The 12031-nt window shown below is 38.0% G+C and overlaps 1 protein-coding gene across 1 annotated transcript; it reads left to right on the top strand.

Moving 5' to 3' along the window:
* Positions 1-10520: 10520 nt before the first annotated feature.
* On the top strand, positions 10521-11459 carry LOC309853022 (olfactory receptor-like protein OLF4; the record flags this gene model as incomplete). Its single annotated transcript, XM_082710630.1, has 1 exon — positions 10521-11459. The coding sequence occupies one exon, from the start codon at positions 10521-10523 to the stop codon at positions 11457-11459; it is 939 nt and encodes a 312-aa protein (XP_082566756.1).
* Between the last annotated feature and the right edge of the window lie 572 nt (positions 11460-12031).

Here is a 12031-nt window from a genome sequence, read left to right as displayed (position 1 = left end):
TTGCTGGGTTGAAAGCAAATGTTGTGATGCTTTGATCAAGTTGTGAAAGTGGAACATACATCTTCTATATTTTCTTTCCTGTAATATCTACTTTTTTACCTTTCTGCATAATTTATGTAACTCACTTTTTTAAAAAATATTTTATTTATTTATTTGACAGAGAGAGATCACAAGTAGGAAGAGAGGCAGGCAGAGAGAGAGAGGGAAGCAGGCTCCCTGCTGAGCAGAACCCAATGCGGGACTCGATTCCAGGATCCCTGAGATCATGACCTGAGCCAAAGGCAGCGGCTTAACCAACTGAGCCATCCAGGCGCCCTGTAACTCACTTTATTAAGTTTTGTGATAACTCTGATATTCAAGAAATTTTCCCTTTGTCATTTTCCTTCTCTCTTAATGTCCTTTCTAACCTTGGATATGAAATATTTGGACATTCTTATTTGAGGGATTGCGTGCATATGTTAAGAATAATTTCTTCTTAAATAAAACATCATAGTGATTTTTTTTCTTTTGTTTACCTAAGTACACTTCAATGGGAAATCTACTCTTGGCCATAACAGCTACTTATGTAAGTTTATAACAGAGAAAAATCCGAGACAACTATGCTTCACTTTTGTGAACATTATTCCTTTGTATATCACTGCCTTAAGTGCTTTTCTTAAGAATGCAAACTTCAACATAATGGTGGCTATAGCAGACCATGGGATTTTTCTACACATTAGGATCTTTTTGTTACATAGCTTCTGTCCACCACGAGTTACATAGTCACTTGCAAAAAAAAAAATGATAATAAAATACATGTCTCCAAGTGCAATCTACCCAAAAAGACAAATATGCATAAAAAGAGTGACATAATATGGCCTTAGAATCAAACTTGGCTTCAAGGATGATAAAGCAAAATATTAAATCATACATTTATTGCTATGAAAAATAGTTCTTTCTCAGGCACTTCATGTATTTATTGAATTACAGTATATCGAAGTCATTTGTAAAGTGTGTTCATTAAGGTTAAAGACCATTGGCATGTTTTGGTTTTTATTAAATTATTTTCTAGATTCTGGTTGGAATTTTCATGTGGTACATACAAATGTGATTCCTTGGGCCCCTGCATGGCTCAGTCTGTTAAGTGTCTGCCTTAAGTTCAGGATATGATCTGGGGGTTCTGGGTTCAAGGCCTGCATTGGGATCCCTGCTCAGCAGGAGCTTCATACCTTGAAACCAGCAGTCAGAGATATTCTGTTGGTATAGATTCTGATATATCTTCTTATGTCTCAGGCTGATTGTGTGGGCGTTCAGAGTGGTCTGGTAGATATCCAGCTCAATTCAGGGAATGGTTGAAATAGGATCCCCTACTCCTCCACCTTCTTGACCTCCTCCCCTGTTGGCCATCTCTATGTCTTCATTGAAAAATGTCTGTTCAGATCATCTGCCCATTGTTTAATCAGATTGTTTGTTGCTATTAAGTGCATGACTTCTTTATACATCTGGAATATTTACCCTTTAGATACATGATTTGCAAATATTCTCTGCTACCCAGGAGGTTGCCTTTTAATTTATTGATGGTTTTATCTGTTGTGCAGAAGTACTTACTTTGAGGTAGATCTTTTTAGTTTTGCTTTTGCTCTGTTGCTTTTGCTGTCAAATTCTAAAAATTGTTGCCAAGACCTATATGTTTCCTTTTAGGGTATTTTATGGCTTCAGGTCTTACATTCAAGTCTTTAATCCATTGTGAATTAATTTTTGCCTTTGGTATAAGATAGTAGTCCAGTTTTTTTTTGGGGGGGGTGGTTGTCCAGTTTACCCAACACCATTTATTGAAAGACCGTTCCTTCCTTAATTTAGATTCTTGCCTCTTTTGTCATAAACTTGTTAACCACTTATCTGTGGGTTTATTTCTGGGCTCTCTATTCCATTCCATTGACCTGTGGACATTTCGTGCTGTTTTGGTAACCAGACCATTGTAATATAGTTTGAAATCAGGGAGGATGTTGCCTCCAGGTTCGTTCTTCTTTCTCATGATTGCTTTGGTTATTGGGGGTATTTGTGATTCCATAAAAATTGAAGGAGTGTTAGTTCTGTTTCTGTAGAATATGCCATTGAAATGTTGACAGGGATTACACTGAACCCACAGATTTCTTTGTTTTTCAGTGTGGTAGGGATATTGTAACAGTATTAATTCTTCCAAATAATGAGCATGGAATATCTTTCCATTTCTTTGTGTCTTCAGTTTCATTCAGCAATGTCATACAGTTTCCAATGTACAGATGCTTCACCTCCTTGTTTAAATGTACTCTTAGATATTTTATTTTTGTTGATGTAGTTGTAAATGGGATTTTTAAAAAGATTTTCTGATAATTTCATTTTAGTGTATAGAATTGCAACCAATTTTTGTATATTGCCTTTATATCTTGCTGAATTCATTGATTAGTTATAACAGATTTTTTTCTTGTAAACAATTCATTGAATTATAATGACACACAAGAAACTAAACAGATATAAAATGCAGAATATTCTGAATTAAAGCAATCATACAAAAAGCATGAGCACGTGACATCAGGAAAATACAAATCAAAACCACAGTGAGATACCACCTCATACAAGTCAGGATGGCTAAAATTAACCAGTCAGGAAATGACAGGTGTTGGCAAGGGTGTAGAGAAAAGGGAACTCTCCTACATTGTTGGTGGAAATGCAAGCTGGTATAGCCACTCTGGAAAACAGTACAGCGATTCCCTAAGAAGTTATAAATAGAGCTACCTTATGACCCAGCAATTGTGCTATTGGGTGTTTACCCTACAGAAACAAATGTAGTGATCTGAAGGGACACATGCAACCCAATGTTGATAGCAGCAATGTCCACAATGCATATATAAAATGCAGCTATCAAAAAAGCTGAAATGTTGCCATTTACAATGTTGTGGATAGAACTAGAGGCTATTATGCTAGGAAAAAATAAGTCAATCAGAGAAGGACAATTATCATATATCTCTGATATGAGGAATTTAAGATAGGATGGGGGGTTGTGGGGGTTGGAAGGAAGGGAAAAATGAAACAATATGGGACTGGGGAGGGATACAACCATAATAGACTCTTAATCTCAAGAAACAAATTGAGGGTTGCTGGAGCAGGGCGTGGGAAGAAGGGATAGGGTGTCTGTGTTATGGATATTAAGGAGGTTATATATGCTATGGTGAATCCTCTGAATTGTGTAAGACTGATGATTCACAGACCTGTACCCCTGAAAAAAATAATACATTGTACGTTAACAAAAAATAAATGTAAGAGTACATATACTGCCTGAGCCCATTTATACATAAACCAAAAAAGTGAATAAAAGCTTTGAAGATTTGTTATATGATTGTAAGAGAAATGTAATCAATCTGAAACTTCTGTTTCAGAAATGTAATCAATCTGAAACTTCTGTTTCCTTATCTCTAATGCAGGTGGATGTTGTTAGGAATAAATACAATGTTTGAAAATAGTGGGTGAGTCCAAGAAAAGTTTTGTGTATATATGTATGTGTATGTATGTGTGTATTACTTCTTACAAATACATTCTTACACATGTATGTGCAACACACATCAATAATCCCATCTCTTATGTTGATAGGAAATCTGAAAGAAATTTGGAGAAGATAGAAATAAAAGAGTGAATTGTTGAAATAACATAAAATTAAAAGAATATAGATATTTAGACAGAAAGACTTAAAGTATAATAGAACAAATTAATTTTAGTTATGAGTTCTTTTTAATCTCAAAATACATTGTACGTTAACAAAAATAAAGGGAATAAAGGTAACAAAGTCAGAATTTATATTTTAATAAAGAGAATTTTAATAAAGAGAATATTTAAATAAAAAACTAATGACATACTATATGCTGACAAATAATAAATAAATAAATAAATGAATAAATATCACAGGGCACCTCAGTCAGTGGATCAAGCAACCTTTTTTTTTTTCCTCTTTAAATTAAGATTTTATTTTTAAGTGATTTCTACAACAACATTGGGCTCAAACTCACAATCCTGAGATCAAGAGTCATTCACTAGACCAATCAAGCCAGCCAGGCAGTCAGAGCATGTAACTCCTGATCGTTGGGACTTGGGTTCAAGCCCTTTGTTTGACATAGAGATTACTTTAAAAATAAATAAAAGGGGCACAGGGTTGGTTCAGTCAGTTAAGGTCCAACTCTTGATTTTGTCTCCCAGGATGAACTCAGGGCATGGATCAAAGCATCATGTCAGCTCCATGGTCAGTGGGGAGTCTGCTTAAGGATTCTCTTTCCCTCTCCCTCTCCCCTTCCCATGGCTCACCTGTGAGCACACTCTCTCTTCCCTAAATAAATAAATAAATAAATAAATAAATAAATAAATAAATGATAAATAAATGAATAAGTCAGTCACATTTACATTTTAGCAATGGGGAAGTCACCTTTTCCATTCCATTTCAGCAATGGAGGAGAGGCCCCAAATTGACTTTCTTTCATTTTTCCTCCATTTAAGGTGGCATTTTAACACAAATGCCCTCACCCAAGAGTAGAGAAATGAATTGAGAAGCCAAAGTTCACTTTTCTCTAAAACAATTTTATTGGATAGATGTCCATATTGCATTCCTTTTTCTGCCGTAACAAATGACCACATGAGAGGCTTCAAAGAAACAAATATAGGCTCTTGTTGTTTGGGAGGTCAGAAGCCTGGAATCACTGTTTTAGCTCCTATTTAAGACTGAGAAATTGGTCCTGGCTATGTCTCTTTGTCCTCAACAGTGAGCTAAAATCAAGATGTCTGTAGTATATGGTTCTTTCTACATGCTCCAGGAGAAAATCTTTTCTTTCCTATTGCTGTTTCTGGTGGCAACAAGCATTCTTTGGCTCAAGGCCCTCTCTCCATCTTAAAAGCCAAAGATGTGGCATCTTCAGGTCTCTCTCTGACCCAACAATTCTGCTTTCCTCTCCCATATTTGGAGGACCATGGTGATCACTTTAGTTCCACCTGCATAATCTTGGCCAATCTTAGTTTAATGTCAGTAATTAGCAGCCTCATTCTGTTTGCTACCTTACTCTCGTCCTTCCTATAAGAAATGGAATATTCAAAGTTTCTAGGTATTATAATGTGGACAACTTAAAGAGGCTTTTATTTTGCCTACTAGAAAGTCTTTTCCAAAAGTATTTTTTGTGCCCCTCAAGGGTCTTTTCATAAAAGAAACAAATGCAGAATTTCTCACAGCCCCTAGAATGACTGTATACACTAGTCATTCAAAGTATTATACAAACATGATCTTTTTGTGTCTGTGGGAAGAAGACCTAAAAACACCCACACTTTACTCTATCACAAAACAACAGCCTTGCTACTCAGAGAGTGTTCTACAGACCGTGACGTGCAACATCAACATCACTCAGGAGTTTGTTGGAAATGCTGAACTGGGCCTACCAGCACCTGCTAAAGCAGAATCTTCATTTAAGCTAGAATCCTACATGATTCCCATGCAATTTGCAGTTGGGAAAATGCTGGTCTGAAGTACATTTATTCACATTTTCATTTGACCTTTAGACAGGGTCATTATTTGTATTGGGAATTGTTCTGCTCATTGGAAGTGTTTAGCAGCATCCCTCAGACATTGACAGCTATGCTCAGGGGACAAGGACCACCTCTGGTTGGGACCACTGGCACAGAGTTTGAAAACTGGGAGCATCCTGAGAGAATGCAATCAACACCCTTTCCTCTCTGCAATGATAATTTTAAGAAATCACTAAATTCTTCAAGCCTCTTGTCCCTGTGGGGAATAGAGTTCACACTAGTGCTTCCTTACAGAATTAGCTTCTGGAAAAATTAAATCAGACAATTCCTATAAGGTGCTAAACTTTGACCATAGTGCAGAAACACTCTAAATATATCTCATATTTAACAAATATTTTATTGTGATGTTTCAAGTCACAGATCTGAATTTGTGATAAAATTGTAAAATTCTTCATTGATTTTGGCAAAATTGTCATGAAGGCCAGGAATGTAGTGTGCAAGGTTTTTATATTAAAAGAACAAACTTTGGGGCACCTGAGTGTCTCAGTCCTTAAGCATCTGCCTTTGGCTCAGTCACGATCCCAAAGTGCTGGGATCCAGTGCTGCATCTTGCTCCTTGCTCGGCTGAGAGCCTGCTTCTCCCTCTCTCACCCTCCACCCCTCAACTTGTGTTTCCTTCTTGCCGTGTCTCTTTTTGTCAAATAAATGAATAAAATCTCAAAAAAAAGGAAAAAAAAACTATTCATTTCTGTTGAAAAAGCTAAAGTAACTTTCTAGAGATATCAGGGGTATCATTCATCACAAGTCAATGCTTTGAGGACAAAGGGACATAGCCAGGACCAATTTCTCAGTCTTAAATAGGAGAAAACGTTTACTCAAGAGTGGGTTAAGGTGATGGGAGTTTAGATCTCTGAAAGGAAGAAGAAGGTATGCAAAAGAGGTAAGGAAAACTGACTTCTGACTTATCACTGGTCTCCTAGTAACAGAAATGCAACAGAAAATCTTTCCTTTCTATCCACACTAGTGTCCCACGGGGAAATCATGTGCCTACAAGATGGAAGAACAAGAAGGAAATGTGCCTAATGAGCAGACCAAAACAGCTATAAATACCTCCCCAGCTGCAGTCTCACAGGGCAGACAACCTTGGAATTGACAAGACCTGGGCATTTCTTGTGCAGTACTAAGTCTGGATGGCGTACTGGAGTTTGACCCATTGCTGCTCTCTTGTCTGGGGACAGAGCTTTATCCTCCATCATCTTCCAACCAGACAGGTATTTTAATTTCCATGTAGAGACCTTCTTAGAGACCCCATCTAGATGAATTTTACACCCAGTAGGGTCTTCAGAGAAGGTCTAGTGAGTAGATGTTTTAGCTGAGGTCACCTGAGGGCTGGTCCAGGACAACCCAGCCCAGAGCTGAGAGTTTGCTGTGGTTGCTTGCTGGCTTGATTAAGAAATCTATGACTTATTCATTTATGTACATATGATGCTAAATAGAGAAGTGAATAGTACTCAGAAATGCAAGGTTCTGTGCTAACCACTAAATCATAATAATGGAAAACCAATTAAATGGGACATGGGAAGCATAAAATTAGAACATGAGACCAAGAATCTTTACAATTAACCAGAGCCAAAAAGTCAAGTATTACCTGAAGAGGGATATACAGTGAAATGAGAACATGTCTTTTCAAGTTTAAGACAGGGTGTATTAGATTACATTTCCATACTGAGGAGTAAAATCTGGCGAGAATTCTCCCAGGCATATCTATGCAAGAGCAGCACATGAAACATACATATCACAGTACTCCCTCTCTCGAGTGTTCAAATATTATTTTTTACTTGTATTATGTGAAAAAGGGTTTGCTAATGAGCTTCCATTACAATTACCTCATTACCTGTGAGCTTTAACATGGTCTGCTTTAGCTAGTCACTCACATTTTCAATTGAAAATTGTCTGTGGTGTTTTTATAGTGGGATCAGAGTAGTTTTATTCCTAAGTTTTTTTGTTTTGTTTTGTTTTTATTTTGGTTGGTTGTGTGTGCGTGTGTGTGTGTTCAACAATTCTTTGTTGAACAAGCACACTTGTCCCATATATCTTTATATGAGATAAAACTAAAACTTTAGATACCGTTTCTTCCCACACTAAAATACATTTTTAGATTCTTTTATTCTTAGGGTGCTGGCTGGCTCAGCTGGTTAAGCAACTGCCTTCAGCTCAGGTCCTGATCTTGGAGTCCTGGGATAAAGTCCCACATTAGACTTCCTGCTCAGCGGGGAGCCTGCTTCTCCTTCTTCCACTCTCCCTGCTGTTCTCTCTCTTTCTCTCTCTCTCTCTGTCAAATAAATCAATAAAATCTTCTAAAAAATGTTCTTTTATTCTCAAGTTCGTATATAATGAGACCTAATTCCTTTTTTTAAAAATTATTTTTTATTTATTTTCAACATAACAGTATTCATCATTTTTGCACCACAACCCGTGCTCCATGCAATCCGTGCCCTCTATAATACCCACCACCTGGTACCCCGACCTCCCACCCCCCACCCCTTCAAAACCCTCAAATTGTTTTTCATACTTAATTCCTTATTCATCCAACACAGCTGAAAGAGCATCTGCTCTGTGCTTAAAATTTGGTTTCATTTTTTTTGTGTTTGTCAGGAAAACATGTTTATTATATTGAAGATTGCTATAATAAATCCAGTATATAAAGATAAACAAATTCATTCAATAATTACATGTATTAAGATACATAGACATAAATTTCTAAGAACTTTTTAATGTTATACCCTTGTATTTAAGGCCTTAGGGAATTTCCTTATTCATCCATGTTTATTTTGTGGAATTACTGCTCCTCTAGGTCTTGTTTCAAGTTAGTTCTCTAAATTCCCCTCAATATTGTCAGTGTAGTGGTGCTGAAACTGCTCTTTTTAACCTGGTTTTATCTCTTCAGTCATTCTTTGTATTTCAGAAGGTCTCATTTGCTTGAATTTCTTCCAATATAAGTGCATATACAATCACTTACATAAAGAAAAAGATGAAGAGTGCAGGTGAAGTTGTTAATTCTTTAGTCCTTATCTCAGAGTGACAGGTAAGAGTGCTGTGAGATAAACATGAGTATGAGATAATATGTTCAGATAAGTGACATGAGCAGTATTCAGAGTAAGAGGATAGATTGCCACAGGGTGTCTAGGGTTTTACAGAGTCCAGGGAGGCCTTTGCATGTTGGACAAGGAACATAACTGTGAGTAGTGGTGCTCAACAGACTAGTCAAGAAAGTGACTAAAACCCAAAGGCTAAGAATGACAAATAAACACAGAAGAATATCACATAAGAAAAGTGATAAAGGGGCTCACCTCATTCTCTATTGGACCAAATAAAAATCAGTGGGTTAAAAAATATAGAAAAGGCACAGGGGAAAAAAAATCTGCATTTTGCTGTCTGGCAATAGAAATGCCTAATTTTGTGCAGTGTTGGTTTACTCTCTTTACTCATTTTTCTCTCTGATATTCAATCTGGAAGGTGCTTCACCATAAATATGTCACTACCTTTGTCTTTTGGGCGAATTGTTTTTGCTCTTTTATTAATTTTGCTCAGCATAATTGGGATCTAGCCAGGATTGGATGCTATCAGCACCAAGGACGCTTTCCTTCCTTACAGCCTTTCAGGACAACAGAGCTCATTAGATCATTTTACTCTTTATGTCCATCTCATGTCTCTCTCCCTCCATACACCTTTTCCTCTCTCCTCTCTCTTTCTCTATCTATTTATTGAACACAATTATTAATGTTCTTTACACAAAGTGTAAAGAAAACACTTTTTTTACAAAAAGTGTTCATTTCCAAATACAAGCCCAAGATAATTTGACCCTGGGAGTCTAGAAATAGGAATTTCTGGGTAATATTTCTATGTTCCCTATGGTAAAGTCTACATACCTTATGGATACGATGTGTATCCATTCATATTCTAAGCTGTGTGCTGGGGCAGGTGGCGGGTGGGGTGAGAAGGGCATAGAATAATACACACCAGGAGTACATGATGTGCTGTGTTCTGTGTATGTGATTCTCTGTGTGTGTGTGTGCATGAGTGTGTGTGTGTGTGTGCGGTCCATGATGAGTGACAGCGTTCCTCAGAGCAGGAATACACAGGCTCCTTTATCACAAGGTTACCCTTATAATACACAGGCTGAACTCAATCAACAGATGATATGAAGTAACGATGTTCAATTGACAGGACACTATTGTAACTGGATTCATAAAGAGCAAGAGGTACATAGTGTGGATGACGAAGTCCCTGTGTCTTGAACTTTAAGCAGCTATAAGGCCACGTGACTCTACAGAATTAACTGCCACCATCAGTCATCACTCTCCTTTATGACCAATCGCCTCGAAACACTGGCTTCCCCCTGAGCTTTGATTTTCTGACAGAAGCAGGTGCTCAGCACCTTTTAACTGACTGTTCCCTCTTCCAGGAAGACCTCCTGTATTCCACCCTCTTTCTTGAGGTCTTTATTCAAATGTTACCTTCTTAGCCAGTCTTGCCTGAACACCCACCATAACACCCCACCCATTGTCTCCTTTAAACTGCTTCTGTTTTTGTTTTTGTTTTCATGGCATCTGTCCCCATCTCATGATTAATTAGTCTTTACATTTGCTTCTATCATATCCCCATCCTTGAATTATAGGGACTATTGCTATTCTGCACCCTCTACTTAATGACTAGTTCAAACAGTTTCAACATTCTAGATTTCCTAAACTGTGTGATATAATTTCTTATTAAAATTTTATAATACCTGACCTGTTGGGGAACAGGCCAATCTTATGTTTGGATGGAAATTTTTAATCAGAGAGGAACTGAGGTTCCTCTCAAGGGACCCAGATCCATTCACAAAATATTGAAATTAATTCCCTTACTGGAAAATATGATTTGTAGCTTTTCCACAATGTAAGCAATGCTCAATTCTGTGAAAATTAATCTTGTTATTTCCCCTGTAGTGGTAGTCAGCTCCAACAATGGACCCAGGAAACAATACAGGAATGTCAAAATTTCTTCTTCTTGGATTTTCAGAGGACCCAGAACTGCAGCCCCTCATATTTGGGCTTTTCCTCTCCATGTACCTGATCACTCTGTTTGGAAACCTGCTGCTCATCCTGGCTGTCAGCTCTGACTCCCACCTCCACACCCCCATGTACTTCTTCCTGGTGAACCTGTCCTTTGCAGACACCTGTTTCACCTCCACCACCATCCCCAAGATGCTGAGGAACATCCAGACACAGAGCAAAGTGATTACTTACGAAGGCTGCCTCAGCCAGATGTTTTTTTTCATATTCTTTTCAGGATTAGATGTCTTTCTCCTGACTGTAATGGCTTATGACCGCTTTGTGGCCATCTGTCACCCCCTCCAATACTTGGTCATCATGAACCCCTGGCTCTGTGGACTACTAGTTCTAGTGACTTGGGGGATAAGTTTCCTGCATTCCTTGTTAGAAACCTTAATGCTACTGCAGTTGTCCTTCTGCATAGAGGTGGAAATCCCCCACTTTTTCTGTGAACTCAATCAGATGATCCAACTTGCATGTTCTGACACCTTTCTCAATAATATGGTGATGTATTTTTCAGCTATGTTGCTGGGTGGTGCTCCCCTGGCTGGGATCCTCTACTCTTATGGTAAGATAGTTTCCTTGATAAGTGGAATCTCATCAGCTGAGGGAAAGTATAAAGCATTTTCCACCTGTACATCTCACCTCTCAGTTGTCTCCTTATTTTACTGTACGAGCCTAGGAGTGTACCTTAGTTCTGCTGCTACCCAGAGCTCCCACTCAGGTGCAGTAGCCTCAGTAATGTACACAGTGGTCACACCCATGCTGAATCCCTTCATCTACAGCCTGAGGAACAAAGACATAAAGAGGGCTCTGATGAGATTCTCTGGGATGGCAGCTCTAAAAGGGTGAAACATCTTGGGGCTAAAGAAATGCCTGGGCCCAAAACCTTTGAGTCAGAAGTTGTGAATTTTTATCATGAGGGTGGAAGTAGAGCTTGTTTCCTTAATTTATTTAGTAGACTTTCTTTGTTTGTGATTTGATTTCTCATACAGTATATGTAACTATTTTATTTTTTTTTATTTTCCGCATAAGAGTGTTCATTATTTTTGCACCACACCCAGTGCTCCATGCAATCCGTGCCCTCAATAGTACCCACTACCTGGTATCCCGGGCTCCCACCCCCCACCCCTTCAAAACGCTCAGATTGTTTTTCAGAGTCCATTGTCTCTCATGGTTCACCTCCCCTTCCAATTCCTCCCAACTCCCTTCTCCTCTCTAACTCACCATGTCCTCTATGCTATTTGTTATGCTCCACAAATAAGTGAAACCATATGATAATTGACTCTATCTGCTTGATGTAACTTATTTTATTAAGCTTTGTGATATCTCTGATATCCAAGTGATTTTCCCTTTGTCATTTTCCTATGTCTCAATGTCATTTCTAGGCTTGAATGTGAAGAATTGGACATTGTCTTTTATTC

The sequence above is a fragment of the Mustela nivalis genome (assembly GCF_964662115.1).
Source record: "Mustela nivalis genome assembly, chromosome: 1".
In the NCBI taxonomy this organism is placed as follows: domain Eukaryota; kingdom Metazoa; phylum Chordata; class Mammalia; order Carnivora; family Mustelidae; genus Mustela; species Mustela nivalis.
This window is presented reverse-complemented; position numbering and strand designations above follow the sequence as displayed.